The 16,098-nt window shown below is 38.0% G+C and overlaps 1 protein-coding gene across 1 annotated transcript; it reads right to left on the reverse strand.

Annotated features, from left to right (window-relative positions):
• Nucleotides 1-968: 968 nt before the first annotated feature.
• On the reverse strand, nt 969-16,098 carry LOC138617799 (interferon-induced transmembrane protein 2). Its single transcript, XM_069693081.1, has 3 exons — nt 15,784-16,098; nt 14,564-14,791; nt 969-1,378 (listed from the first exon to the last, which is right to left on the reverse strand). The coding sequence occupies exons 1-3, from the start codon at nt 15,931-15,933 to the stop codon at nt 1,229-1,231; spliced, it is 528 nt and encodes a 175-aa protein (XP_069549182.1). The 5' UTR covers nt 15,934-16,098; the 3' UTR covers nt 969-1,228.

Consider the following 16,098-nt stretch of genomic DNA (forward strand, 5'->3'; position numbering starts at 1 on the left):
GGTAACTCAATGTAAGGCTAAATGTACTCGCGCTAGCAGGAAGTACATGCATAAACACTGGCTGAATTTTTTTTTACATGTAATTACAGCTTGAGGAGTCCTATCGAAATATTTGGTTGATGACAGAAAGTGTTGTACTTGTACCCTTTGGTTCACTGCTTGAGATTAACATATTGCGGCCATGACATTTTTGACAGATTCCAGTTCAGTTGCAAAATGATTTGTTTGCTTTGCAGCGGCAGGAGAAATGTTCTTGTGCACTGCAACAAACCTCATTAGGCGCAAGCTCTGGTCTGATAAAAATCCTCCAAATAAAGTAGACAGCACAGATAGTTTTTCTCTCAATAAACTTTATTTATAAAGAAATTTGGTATAGAGTAAAAGCTTTTGTCTTCAGCACTGGTTATGAAAATAATATACAGACAATGCATGACAAAGAGCAGGCAGAACATACAAGTATACAGGTTCAGCCACAGGTACAATACAGATTCAGCCACAGCCACTGATTGGTTTTGTCAACAATAACGGCTCCATTGTTTCTACCTGACTGGCAAAGAGGACTAGATCCCTATTCAGCGAGCACTTTCATATCAGAAACAATGGTGACTCACCTAATTTAATTTTTTACTTGTTAAACTTAAGCTTAAGCCAAATCTCCACTGAGTATTTTTGAAGTATCCTTGGTTACGTTTTAAAGTGATAATTTATTTATGGTGTTAGTGCATAATTACAGCCAACAGTTATGTTGAGCAGGCAACAATATTTCACCTTTTGTATAGTCAGACAAATCTCGACTCTCAAGACTGAACAAAAGTTCACAATGAAGTCAGAATGACACCTGACATTTTAAAAAGTATTGATAATCATTTACTGTTTGAACATGAACAATAAATCTCTCTTTGTATAACATTTGATGCCTGCAATACCAAACTGAGGCTAAACTCTTCAGGCATCATGGATGAAAAAATATTAAATGATGAAACATGAATCTTTGGTACGTTGTAATGGTTCCTCTCTACAGGAGCAACAGATTAAGAAGGCAATGTACATTCTCTTTACAATAGAATCATCGACTATTGATCATAAATTGAATAACTTTTCGAGGAATCAGGCGACTTCAGGGTTGCTCGTTTTCAATAGAAACTCACTCTAATGATCAGTAATGGTCCTGATGTGGTCAGATTACCTGATGCAGAATGAGCATGGGGACAAAAATGTTGAAACGGATTTAGAGCACAGATGATACAACCGCTACGTAGACGATGATGAGTATTATCCACCCGATACCGAGTCCAAGAGCCACGTGGTTCAGCGTCCTGGCCGTCCTGCTGCTCCGCTCTGCTGTCATCTGGTCACCGACGTGGTTGGCTTCACGGGCCTGAAAGTTACAAAAACAAAGTAAAAAAACATTGAAAGTCTTGGTTTGTCTTGGTTACCTCTGTTGAATGTTTGGTTTGACCTTTGCTGTTGTACAGCGTTTGAAAGCAGAAATCTGTATTTAACTTTATCTGGAAAGTTTCCCTGTGCTAACCTAAAAAATAGTTGAAGGTTTTTTTCCCCCTTTATTGAACTTTATGAACATACACACATTCAGCTGGAGGCCATAAAATGGACATTGTTCAGATTCAAATGTAGAATAAGTAATTGTATATCCATTTAATTACATTAGATATACAAGAGTAAACAAATTAAATTACATTACATATATTTGTCATAATGTTTTTTTGTTTGTCATAAGGGTTTAAGAATAGTAAATTAATAGTAATACTATTTAATAGTAAATAGTAGAAATAGTAGAAATTCCGCCAGAAAAATCTCAAATACTTGAAAAGAACTTTGCATTTTGTATGTGAAAGTTAACAACTGCATGTATGAGTTGTAACTTCAGGGTTTGTTATTACACGTGAATGTAATCACCTCATCTTTTGGCATATTTGTCATAGAATTTTCAGGCTTGTGTTAAATAAACCTTTCGGAGTCCTTCCAAAATGCAGATGAAGAAGGGCAATTACAAAATAAGAGCCACCAAAAGAGCATTTAATCAATTGATTTGGAAATTCCCAATCCCTAATCTTGTTCAAAACACAGAATTGGAAGGGCCATAACCACGCTTTGGGACAGATCACATCATCTGATTGTGAAGTCAAAAAGGTTTCTCTTTAGGTGAAATAATACAATAGTTTTGAAGTTCTTTGTAAAGAATGCACTTGAACATTAACATTTTGGGAGCCTAAACCTGCGGGTCTCAACCTGGGAGAAAAGCAACCAACCTGATTATCCTTAGAACCAAGTGACATTTCACTAATTTAAGTATAAGTGTGGGAATAGCTCTTATTACAGAAAACATATTCTTTGTGTTTAACAGGAACATGTTTATGTCCCTAAAGATGACCTTTAAATTGATCCTTTTAGTCAAGTTACTCTTCTTGTTGACGGCAATATTCCTGCTCCAAATTATCAGGGCTGGCCCCGACTAGAGATTCTCTTAGTTGACTTGCGGTCGTTAGTCCAAGACATTAGTCGACTAACATTAGTCTACAACAATAAGTAAGAAGTAAATCCCTTATTTTCTCTCCTTTTATATCTGGTTTTGGTCTCCACCAACTCCTGATATGTCTGACTAAGGCTCTCCAGTAGTTCACTAACTGTGCCTGATTGTGGTTTGATGCTGCTATGGTAGCATTCAGTTGTTTTTTTCCCAGAAAAAATAAGTATTTTGTCCAGAATGTTTGTTGATCAGAGTGCTGACACTAAAATCTATCTGGGTTTAATATCTGGGATGAATAATTTTCACTGACATGTAAATGCTTGTTTATTTGACAAATATTTTTGTGGGAGTGTCCTTCACTAGTGGACAATAAATATAAATAATAATAAATATCTTACATAATATATATCAGGGGGAAACTTGGCTGGCTTGGAGGAATACCATGACTGAAAACCTCCACAATGAGGACATTAATACTGTTATGATTCCGTCCTTCAGTCATTCTTTTCAGTTTGGACAGTTTGTCTCTGTGTACAGTATACAGTATAACTCCCAGTCTCCCGGTACTCAGTGTCACATTGTAGTTTGTATCCCTCTTTGCTTGGGCCTCAGTTTTCCTACTTATGCAGTTTCTCCACCCTCCTCTTGTGTTGTGTTTGCCTGTTTTTGGCTTTGCTTGTTTTTTTGGACTCTGCCTTTGCATACCCTGCATGCCTGTCTGGTATTTGTAATTTGACCTGCTCAATGAGTTTTTTGGCTTCTACCTTCTGACACTACTGTCATGCATTTTGAGTTCTTTTTTGTGAACAGGCAACAAATGCACTTAAAAATGCATTTTTTTTGTTGTAGAGTGGATGGAAAGGTTTTCAAAAACACACACGTGGCTGTCTTACTTCACAAACATAATAATGACAGTAGGCCTGGGAACTGAACTTTGATACTTTTATGTATGTATGTATGTATGTATTTACTTTATTAATCCCCGAGGGGACATTTTATGGCAGTGATCGAATTGTATTGTATTGACAAAATACCATTTGCTATAAAATTTCAATATGTAAACAATATTTCACACGCACAGGCTCTACTTGGGCGGCCCGCCCAGGCAGATGTAATCACGTGGTGTCAACTTCAGTAAATCTTACATTTAAAAGTTTTATTTCACTCTTGTCCAACTAACTAATCTTTGGCCACACACCTGTAATGTTGTTGTGTTCTGCAGGGACTTAAGGCTTCTGCGTAGCTGCCTAGCTAGCAGCAACTGATAACTTGCATGTGAGGTGTTTAGGGGACATCTCTACATTGAAGCTACAGAAAATAACCTGGGTTACACTCTCCCCCACTAAACTGAATGAGTCCCTGCATGCATGTTGGTCACAGGCAGCGCCGCTCACCACCACAAGTACATTTTTCTCCTGTGAGAAACACTGCAATAAGTGCAGGATGTTTGTACCAAGATTTAATTATACTGATGATTGGCTGTTTAATGTTACACGTCATAGAGGCATAGAGGAAAAAAGACTACCAAGGAACTAAAAGAGTAAAGATTTGTGCCATAATGTAATTTTATGTTTGTTCAAATAGATTTTATAAAACTGATTTCAAAAAGTATCGTTCATGAACTGGTATCGAAGTCAAGGTTTCTGTATCAAAGGGTTTGATTGACACTCAGCCCTACATGAGAGGACTTCACATCTGTCAACAGAAGCAGAGAGATACTGTCGTAACAATTAACACTCAGTATAAAGACCTGTATCGACTGAAATGTAGTGGAAATGCAATATCAGAGTTCTCCTTTTTAAAATTAAGCTGACTATCCAAACTGTTGAAAGACTTCTTACTAAAATGTGGCTATGACGTGCACAGTTGTCGTGTTTGCCAGCACTGAACAAAGCAAGTTCTCTACAGGAGCAATAATACAGAATATAATGTGTGCAGACAATACCAAGCACACTTTTCCTTTTCATACAGCAAACATACATTAGGTGAATCCAGTTGTGATCCTATTTGTATTGACACTATTCCTGATGAAGGTTTTCAGATAAACTCTCGCATGTTGCGACAGTAAAATGTACGACGCAATTAGAAGAATTCCCATTAGGGACATATACAAAGATGCTTTTATTAAAAAGGAATTGATAAAGTTAGACTGGGAATCTTATTAATATTACCCTGTTTGATCTGAACATGATGCATGAGACCTGCCAACTTTGGCCAGAATAGTCTTACAATAAAGGTTTGTACTGTGCCTTTAACAGGAAACCAGCCCACTATCTTCATCAAAACAAACTCCTTCTCTCACTCCCACACCCCGTTTGCATCTGCGTGTGTATCTAGATGTGTCCAAGTGCGTTCATATGACTGAATGTGTGTGCATGTGTGTGTTTATCTCAATGTCGTGAGAAGGCAGCCTGCTAAAGTAAAGCTGATCATGATTACCAACAGCTGTCTGGCTCTCATATCCTGTTCGGGAAACTGTGGCTCCGTCCTCATGGCCATGCATCACTCACACAGGATAATGTCACAGAACAAATTTTTGAATGTGTTGGATTGTTATATTAGATAGTTACAGGAGAGAGAGACAGACGATGTGAGGGAGAAGGACCGAGGAGTTGAACCGGGGTCTCGGCTGCTGAGGACATGTTTGCCTTTCTATTAAGTACCCTAACACCTCAGGCTTCGGGTCGCCCCTCAAATTTAAATATAAGTCATTTAGACTAGTAGATGCTTTGGCTCAGTTTAACTGTACTCATTTAGCTTTGACCTTTGACCTAATCAGGGTTTTCAGTTTATTTCAGGAGGTGTGGTCGTGGTGATGGGTGAGAGATGGCAAGGGCAGTTATTTAACCAAAAAAAACACTATGCATTTTCACATAATTTTGGACTATTATCATGACAAAAAATTATAAAATGTCATGTGGGTCAACATGAAACTAGCCAGAAATGTTTCAGCACATAATGTCACCATAAAACAACTATTTTCACTCTTAGGTATTTTTCTATGAATTAAACAAACAAATCAACTTGAAAGATTTTGCCAGATTTTGTGATCTTTGGACAGAGCCAGGGTAGCTGTCTACCCCACGTTTCATTTGGGTTTATTCCTTTGAGACTCTTTCTTCTCTCCCTCTTCCCCTTTTCTTTATTTATTAAATAAGTAAAGAGTACAAGGTTTCTCAACTTTTCCAATCATATTGAGCTACTGTCTCTGTCTATTACTCTGTTGCTCACTTGAGAAACGTTAAAAGCTCCTGATCACTAGAAAAAGAGCAGAGCTGATGACTTGGACGTGGCAAACAATGACTTATAACATCAATAGTAGGAAGTTGACATGACCAGTTCTTCCATAACACCCAACTGCTGTGAATAAATGGAATGTTGAAACATCATTTGTGATGTTTAAACAGGATTAGACTGCCGAGTCAATACGGGCCAGCGATACGGATGAATCAGGTAAACATCCTGTTCATCAGCTGTAATGGATAAAAACCAGAGCCCTCAAAGTAAAACGATAGACAGAATTTCCAGTGAGCTTCAATCTAGATTTTTGATTTACTTGTACTTTCTTTTGGTTTCGTCCCAGTTGTAACTTGAATTATACTGTAAAGGATTAAACTTGACTGTTTCCATGGGATCTGTTTCAATTTTATGCAGAAAACGTACCCATACTTCTTTAGCACGTCCCACAGAGAAATTCATCACCCTGACACCCCCCCCCCTCACTGTAGCTGGTATTTAGGGTGTTAATAGCCTAATAATAATAATTTAGAGTCTTTTTAATTAGCAGGGCAAGACGTTATAATTGATGTCACCCAAATCATCATATGTCTTGTAGACCGTTGCTATGTTCAGGTTGTGGAAATCCCCCAAAATCTCCTGATAAATAAGTCAGAAACTCTACACTCATAACTCCCTTAGTTTCACATTCCTCCATTAATATCACAAGGGAAGGACTTAAAAAAAGACTCCTTTCACGGCACAATAGTTTGCAGGAAAATTTCAGCTGGAAAATCCCAGTTTTACATTTTTAGAAACGTGTCTACTCTACAAGGTGTGATTTTTGACACTTTTTTTTTTTTTTAACAACTACTGCGTAACTGTGCATTTTAAATATCAGCAGTTATTATCTTTATTAAGTTCAGGCACATGGCACAACTAGTGATTGTGTTAAGTGAACTTTAAAAAAAAAAGTTATATAAATATAGGAATATAAAACTTAAATTAATGCTGCAACTCTTGAGACATTATTTCTTTTAAGTGACTACATCAAAACAAGCCACAAGAAAGGTACAAATCACAGCATGTTATTTAAACTACTTCCATCACAGTTATAATGCAGATGAATCCAAAATATAAGATCGCCTGAAAACAGACAACTGCTGCAGGGACAGCGGAGCACTTTCTCCAAAAGACTCCTTCAGCTCCGCTGTCACAAGGACAGATCCAGGAGATCATTCCTGCCCACTGCAATAAGACTGTACAATAACTCACCTCTGGCAAAATCCATCACACAACAATAACACTGTTGTCTGTGTTTCTTGGTTGTTTGTATATAATATATATAGATATATACTGTACTGTATATACTGTGCATTTTAGATTTAATATTTTTTTACTGCTATTTTATTGCTTTTTATTATTCTATTATTATCTTATTGCTTCCTGTATGCTGCTGTAGTGAAAAAAAATTCCCCTTGGGGATTAATAAAGTAACTACCTAACCTAACCTAACCCTAAGGTTGTAAGCAGTAATCACTTTCACTCAGTTCCAGGAAGTAAGAGTGAATTTAAAACTGTCGACTTCTCCCTTAACATCCATCATCACAACTGCACGAGTGTGTGTGGTCTTTTATTTCCGCTTTACATTAAATTAGCTGATATCTGATTACAGTCAGAGATACTCTATGCATACGTAAGTCAACTCTATACAGCCCAAAATCAGAAATTCAACACCTCTGTGGTTAGAGAATTGACTCCACAATTACAACAACAACCAGAGATAATGCTCTATATTATGCATCCATAATTATCTAATATTTTCTTTTGAGGCTTCCTGGGAAGCGTTGTGGATTTTCTTTCATAACTTAACAAAGACACACTGTTTTTACTCCTTGGAGAGAGTAGGGAGTTTGAGGCACAGCCTTAACATATCTGAAGGCCGTGGTTTCAGAGTGCAGGACAAAGCTTCTCTTTCTCAGACGATGCTTTTGAAACACACACACACACACACACACACACACACACACACACACACACACACACACACACACACACACACACACACACACACACACACACACACACACACACACACACACACACACACACACTCTCTCTCTCTCTCTCTCTCTCTGCCGCTCCAACACAGGGCTATCTGATTGGTCTGATTCTAAGACACAGCTCGCAGGACATAATTACCGTTGCCAGGAAAACAGAGAAGCTTCCTCCTGTATTCCTGTAATATAGTGCAACTGCCGCCTCTCGGACAGTGTGAAAAGATAACAGTTTACATTACTCATGCTTTGAAGGTCAAAATGATCTTCTTATGTCTACCAATGTGTGTAACATATTACATAACCTGACAGAATCTGAGGCGCTTTCTTCCAAATGAATAATTCCAGTTTATTCAATTTACTATACTAATATAAAAATGTTATTTTTGACTTGGATTTTTAATGAATAATTTCTTAAGTGCAAAAACATTTTTTTTTTTTTTTTTTTTATGTAATTAGATCATTACATCATTGAGAACTTCCAGAAAATTACAAAAATTAAGTGTTACCAAAAACATTGTCTTCAAGTTTATGGACTACAAATAGAAAGATTTGGTTCGGTGGCTGGTTTGGGGGTACTCACCTAAGCAAATTTTACTTTTTTCTATTAGAAATATACAATCTTACCTGATTTTTAAGCATTATTATTACCATATCTGTGTATAATTTGGAAAAACTAGAGCAGGCAATAACAATATCCCCCCCAACATAACTTTATATATATTTTTTTATTCCTTCAGTTTAGATGGTGCCCAAAACAGTTTGGGTGCTGCAGCTGAGCCTTAAAATGGGATGAAAAACCCCTAAAAAAAAGTTCTTTAACAGGAATTTCCAGAATAGAAAACTAAACAAAAACAAAAATACTACTGAAGCCTCACAAAGGCATATCAAATTTACTAAAATGAAATGTAAAAAAAAAAGTTTATACTGTAGTGTTTGTAAAGTCTGATCAGGTGAATCCACTGGTTGCAGAATTGCTCCTCGAATGTATCTTCACATCCTGCAGGCCAATATCATTTCTATTTCTCAGACCGATATTCTGGTACTTAAATTTGATTAAGCGCTGTTTAAAGACAGGCTCGGCTTTCCTGCTGCTGCCTGGTTGGCTGCCCTTCTGGTTTGTCCTCCAGTATCATGTCCTGCATGCTTTCTCTCTGTCATTGTGTCTATCTTGGCTTTGCTGATCTTCCTCCTCTTTCTGCATGAAATCAGACCTCGTGAAGAACAAAGGGTACGACAGAGCAGTGGACTGATACTTGTGAGAAAATCGCACAGAGCAAAACTGAATACAGCTGATGAAAGAAAGGATGGGAGAGATATCAAAAGTGAATGACTGAGTCTTCCTCGCTCACTCACAATCTCACCTCCTCACACTGAGACAAACAGAAAATCTCCCTAATCACTTCCTGGAACATTTCACGGCACGGTCACCAAATACCACAACCACTCACTTCACATTCACTTTCGCTTTCACTGTGTGGTTGGGTGTTTTTTTAGGTCGCCCACCAGCTTGAGCCTGGAACTTTCCACCAAGACAGCTCATTGTCAGCACAGGTGAGACACCAAATGTTAATTTGGAAATTAACATTTTCAGGGACGTTTTAGCCAAGTGAGGGAGCGGTAGGGGGGGTTCCTACGGTTTGGTAAAATTTAAACCTCCAACACATAATAGAGATAAAAACATGGCATCTTGTTGCAGTTCGGCAGTTAGTCATATTGAGTGGGGGAAAATCCTGTTGAACAAATATTTACATTTCATGCAGTCACAACTTGGTGTTTATCCAAGTTTCTGCTGTGTCTTGAACTGCAATAAAAAATACGTGCATTACATTAGAAGAACATATGAGAGTCCTAAATAAAGTGTCTATCAAGACTTCCATTCAGCTAATATTTTATCTTTAGTGTGACAGACTGGCGGTTTGGTAATCTAGGACTCCTGAGCCTGGAGAACAACATGAAGACAAACACCTGTTGCTCACTGGTTAAATATAAACTGGTCAGGGAGTACTCTGCAGCATGGGGGTGTTGTAATCAGCCTAGATTTCATGCACATGGCTGTCTCCACTGGGACTTGGATCCCTAAAAATGGGATTCATGTAATAGTGACAAGCAATGCCGGGAAGTTTTAGAAGGCTGTTTTCAATCTGTCATCCAGCGCACACTTGCCAAATGGACTTATGTAATCAGCATGGAAATGATTAATTAAGCATGTAAGAAGAAGAGGAAGAGGAGGAAATGATCTCATGTTGCAAATACGATGCCCGATAAAATACAACTCCGGCCTCCCAGTTAGAGTGTGGATGTTCATTCACTGTTAACAAGAGCTAAGCTGTGAGGGAATGTTTTGGGAAACAAAGGACTGTTTGATGATGCTGTCACAGAAGCAAGGAGTGTCTTGGAGCTGGAGAAACTGCGTCTGATTGCGACAAAAGCACTGCTTGTCTGGACACTCCTTACAAATGGCTCTTCAAGTCTCATCCTCGGTCCCACGGAAACGTACTCACATTTTCTCTCCATTAAAATCGACATCAGTCCCACAGAGACAGAGCTGACATACCCTGGTGCAAAACATTCCAGTTCCATTGTCCAAGAATTGTTTTTTCTCTGCAGAAACATTTTAAAGGAAAGAACTTGAAATTGACATTTAGTCCGTTTGCTACAATGGGGTCGTTCAACGGATGCTTTCTCTTTATTTTCCATCCTGCCTGAAATGACACACTGAGAATGTGAGACAGATTCCAGCAGCCAGCTCCAAATCTATCAACCTCTTCCTGTCGGTTATTTTTGCTCTATTCTGATAAAGAACACTCTGTTTGACATTTTCCAAAACCAAAAAACAATCCAAAAACGTTCAACTGTCTCCTTTTATCCTCTTTTTGTCTTTTGTCTCTTTCTTCTTCACTCCTAGTCTCCTAATCTTTTGTGTATCTTTTCTCTGCATCACCACCAGTCCAACTGCGGCTCCCAGGAAGCCCTGCTTATACACTTCAGACATCATTAATGCTGCCAGGCAACTATTGTGCTGACTGCTTCCTGTATTTGGATTACTGCAGTCACACAAAATGGATTCTCTTAATGACTTTTTAGGCTAAAATGGCAGCTCACAATTCAGCTGTGTGGCTGAAAAAAAAAATCATGAAAAAAAAGTCTTCTGAATAAAGCTGCAGAAAAATCTGTGTTTAAGTGTTGCAGAGGTTCAAGAACAGTTCTACTGTTCGTCAAGCCTCCTGAGCAACAAACTAAAGTGTCTAACTTTGATTTTTCCTTTCCGTGCTCTCCACACAGTGATAACCTCGGGTCAGCGCTGTGACGCTGGTCAGATCAATGTTAGAGGCGTTGCTGTAAGAGATAAAACACATTTGCTTAATGTTTTTAGCCAAGCTAGGTAGTGTGTCTCGAGGCTGTCGGGCTTTGAACCACATCAGACTGAATTGAAATGTATGAACAACCTTAAGACAAATTGTAAAAACATTTTGGCACCACAGGATGAATCCTATTGACCTTGTGCACCTCCTCACTTTTCTTTAAGCGCCACCAGGACGTTCACAGTTTTGGCTTTGAATCAAATATCTAGATCACAACTGAATGGGTTACTAAAAAATATACTATATTGATATATATATTATACTTTGTTTTATGACCAAATATCTGTTAAACTTACGATATCACATAACTGCATTTTCTGTTTTTGTTATAATTAGTGAATATTAGCATGTTTACACCATAGCATGTTTCCACCTCAAAGGATGTGTACTTTAGAGTGGAATCACACAATAGAAAAAATATAATGGTGAAATTCAGAATTTCCTTAGATTTGTGAAAAAAATAAATACAAAAAATTCACTTTCGAACTTTCAATTTGAACGTAAAGTTTGCTGGATCTTAACGTCAGTCTTACAAAAGTAAACCTTTTTATTGTGAGACGTTTATGTTTTTATGACATTACATAAAGATATATATATATATATATATATGAACCAGTTTAACAGCCATGGGATGTATGATACTCACTGATTTCGACAATTAGTGATTTTTTTCTATTCGATCTATTTTTGTGGGCATATTAGCCCAAAATACCTCAAAGAAGGTGACTGTGGGACACTCATGCCTGTTCTCTTCTGACACTGCTCTGAAATTCATTCATGCAGCAATATTATTGGAAAACGAATGTCAAAAAGAATGGGCCTGTGTACTTAAAATGTTTCAGTCTCCTGTTACAATCACTTTCTCTACAAGGTCTAAGTTATTGTAGAGACATGAATAACTTTTATAAAATAGTCTAAATGAGCTTGACATCAAAACTTTGCTCAATACTGGGAAGAAATAATAATGTTTTTCTTCAAGAAAGTCAGACATATTTTCGTATGTAAAATAAAACAATTCTATTGAATTCTACTAAAAATGCTTACAAATTTTGATTTAAAAACATGAATTACCTGATTAAAGAATGAATAAATGACACTGCAAATCTGACTGGAGTAATTTTTGATTTGCAGTCAGAACTACAAAAATATGATTTGATTTCCACATTACTTTGGAAAACACAATCCTATTTTTTATCATGGGAAGTGTTTCTTCAAAGGAGAAAGTCATTCTGATGTAAACTGTTGACAGTGAGGTCTGAATGTTTTGGTAGTTTTACCAAATCATCCCTTTAAGCGCAGCAGAATAAAACATATTCCACTTTTACTCTGGACTCCTATCAGGATCTTATAGCCTCATTTACACCATCACAGGGTAACTTCATTAAAGCTCAGCCTTACTCTATTGTTTTCAAAATGTGATACACATAATGAAACAATTACCCAACACCCAACACACATCCTGCTAAAAAAATGTCCCCTTGGGGATTAATAAAGTAACTACCTACCTACCTAAAATCACAGGGGTTTTCCGGTGACTTTGGTATCTCTTCAAAGATAAATATCCATGTATATGTTCAGACGTCAAAGAAATAAAGCAGATCTTGGCCTCACAATTACACGATTCTGACTTTTCCCCCCAGAATCCAGAGTAAACCAACGATTGTTCTCCTTCCATTCATGGTAACATTCAGAAACTGCGAGCAACTACGAATGCTAATAAAATGTAAGCAACAATTGGTCTCTGATTTGGCATATAACAGATACAACAGTGTTTGGGTGTATGTGCTGAACAGTAAGAAATGGAAAACATCCCCTCTTAAAAGGAAGCTGGGCCGATCAACAGTGAAACGTGTCCACAAAGGGTTAATGTAAACCTAGAGTCGAGTTTGTTGACATGATCTTACGTAACTTTCTAGATACTGAACAACCAAGTTCTATTAAACAGTTCGCTATTGCTGCCCTTTGGAGCCTAAGCGCTGTTACTGGAGAGCGCTTTCTCACCAGATGTACAGTATATAAAATGTTTGCATACTTTTGAACCCTCATGAATATTTATAATTTATTGTTGCAGAAACAAACAAAACCACATAAAGAAAATGAGCAAATCAAAAAAAGGTTCTCCTTTTAAGCTTTAAAAAAAACAAAAAACAAAAACAAAAAAAAACAATCCCCTTTTTTACGTGCAACTAAGACTCTTCTAGAATCACAGTCAGTTTTATGGACCAATAAATTTTATATTTACACTTTAACTAGTCTGAGCAGCAAGAAGGACGTCACACGAGGGTTTTTCCATTCTGAGGATTAAACACTAATCACATGGAAACAATCAACCAACAGCTTAACACTGGACCTTTTCCCTACAGCATACCACTCCAATGATTCAGTGGGAAAACAAACTTGTGAAATTTTTGATTTACCTCACAGAATAAAAATACAGGACTACTGATGAACTGAAGAATAAATCATGAAATGAGGTGATATTTAGCTTTCTCACACTTTAAAGGTTAAATGGCTCCTTCAGATTCACAGTATTTCATTATGCTTCTTTTGTACCACTTGATACTGATGATTGGCAGATGAAATATTGTTTCGACCAACAGCAGTAAACGTGCTGTATTACTACTACTACCACTAATATACGTTACGAAAAGATTGACAGAAAATAAACTCTTAACCAACAGCATAAATAAATAAAGTCCCACGATCTCTTCAGTCAATTGAAAGCCTCCGTTACCAACGTGTCTGAGTTCAGACGACAGAGAGACAAAAGGGTTCAGGATAAACCTCTAAGCTAACATGACATTCAAGACCACCTAAAGTCTTCTTCATCTGTTTGCTGATGTCTTTATCCATCTTCCAAGACCTTTCATTCACTTCCTCAAACCTGCCACACTGGCATTCAAATAACTTTGGCTGACCTTCTGCCATTATCTACAGGGGCTAGGAATGAAACTGAAGACCATGTTTTTAATGGCAGGCCTCATTGTTGGAGCCAAACTACTGATGTAGATATTCAGGTTTGACTGGATGCTGCCTGTTAGGATTTTCTGATTGTTTTGTCATTGAGTCTGCAGCCTCTGATAAGAGGACAATCCCCAATCCCCCGTTCTACTACTGCAGTCTCTGTACTGTAGTTATTCATTCAGTGGCAGTAGCAGAACTTTACTCCTTTTATTTTGAAATGACTTGGGTCATTGTGACTCTTCGGTCAGTGCATGTTTTTAGTTTTCAAAAGCTTATTGTGTTTTTCTTACAATAGTTTACAGATGTGTGGTGCCGGCTGCTTTTCTTCTCTTATTGGACATATTTTTGAAATGGGCTCTGAGCAGCTGCAGGATGGACTTAAATGACTTTGATCGGTGTTTGAGGGGGAAACTTGGCAAAGCTGCATCCATGGCAGTGCAAGGAGAATACGAAGAGTAGTTTATAAAACTCACTGAGATGGAGTAGATGAGGGCAGCGACTCCAAGCGGCAGGCAGCAGCACATCATGGTGAAGATGGAGTAGCACAGGTGGTCGTTGACGGGGTTGGCCAGAGGGCCTCGGGTCACATACACTGTGGGTTGGACAGTGATGGGGCCCAGATGTGTTGGGTACTGCTGGCCCGTGGAATAAGACTGCTGTTCATATCCAGCAGCTGGATACTGGGGTGGATATCCAAAGCCCTGCAGGCAACACGTAGGAAGCACAATTCAAAAACATATTCAGCTTAAATGATACCAAATCTGGAGCAGGAGGGAGTTACTGTAAACTCGGAGGTGCAGAAATGAAACTTAAAATTTTCCAGGAGTCCTCATTATGTAATAATACGATCTGGAAAAAGCAGATCTGGACTTTGGACTGAGGAAGTGAAATTGAATTGAACTCAGAGTGTGTTCACCTTCAAACTGTCATCCATCAAGTTTCCTGGTTTGATTTTTTTTTCAACACAATTAGATCAGATACAATTACTGCTAATTTCATAGGTAAGTGGTGCAAAAAAACATTGAGACTTCATGTTAGTTTAAAGTTGGATATTTAGATACAAAAGTCTTATACAAATGCAGAAACGGTATTAATATGTATAAAACTGTATAATATATGTTGCGCTTGATCAAATATCATTAATTAAATTCATATGTCCAACTGATATTCCCCCCCCCCATAATTGGTGAGGCAAGTTTATTTATATAGCATAATTTATACACTTTTAGAAATCCTTTAAGTTTACATTGTGAGCACAAGATCAGAAACCCAACAATTCCCCTCTTAGCAGCGCTTGGTGATAGAGAAGAAAAGCTGCCTTTCGACAGAAAGAAGCCTTGGACAGAACCAGACTCACTAACAGCGCAGTACTTACATTTTCCCTTCAACCCTTCCAGGACAAACAAGGCCAATCAGCTCAGTAAATGCAATACTAACATACAACAGGGCAGAAAATAGAAGTATTTAAAAAAAAAAAAAAAAAGGAATTTGCTCCTACATTATTGATACAAATAAAGAAATCTTTCTTTTGGAGGAAAGAGCATTCAAATGCGTCGACCTTATCTTGCTATGATATTTAGGAGGGGACAACAATTGAAAGCTGAACTGTGTCACATTTTATGCCATGAAATTATTATTATTATTATTATTATTTTTTCATTTAATTACATTTAGCTTTATTTGTGCTGTTTACCTGCTGCTGTGGCGGGTACGCCAAGCCGGGCTGCGGTAACCCCGGGCAGGGGTTGTTGTCCTGGTAGGGCGGAGGGGGCGCCTGTCCCGCGGAGGACTTCTGATCAGCCCATCCCAGTGGAGGAGCGCTCGCGGACTTGTTGGGATCCATAAAGTATGAGATTAGTCTGTGCTGGGCTTTCACCTGAAAAATAAAATCTCCTTCGCCGACCTCTTCGCGTATTTTCCTCCGAAGTCTTCAATGAGAAGTTTTATCCCACCGACTCCGTCCCTGCTGAGAGATGAGGAGCTGCACCAGCGCTGAAGTTCGAGATTG

Source organism: Brachyistius frenatus, unplaced genomic scaffold (genome assembly GCF_029030835.1).
Source record: "Brachyistius frenatus isolate BFR_SWC_R1_liver_20210118 unplaced genomic scaffold, ASM2903083v1 Contig_14, whole genome shotgun sequence".
Lineage (NCBI taxonomy): Eukaryota > Metazoa > Chordata > Actinopteri > Embiotocidae > Brachyistius > Brachyistius frenatus.

Excerpts from the sequence above, each read along its gene's own strand:
- LOC138617799 (XM_069693081.1), bottom strand. The coding sequence starts at position 15,933 with ATGGATCCCAACAAGTCCGCGAGCGCTCCTCCACTGGGATGGGCTGAT. Across the intron at positions 14,792-15,783 it reads CGTACCCGCCACAGCAGCAG|GGCTTTGGATATCCACCCCA; the intron begins GTAAACAGCACA and ends TGTTGCCTGCAG. Across the intron at positions 1,379-14,563 it reads CCCTCATCTACTCCATCTCA|GCCCGTGAAGCCAACCACGT; the intron begins GTGAGTTTTATA and ends TGTAACTTTCAG.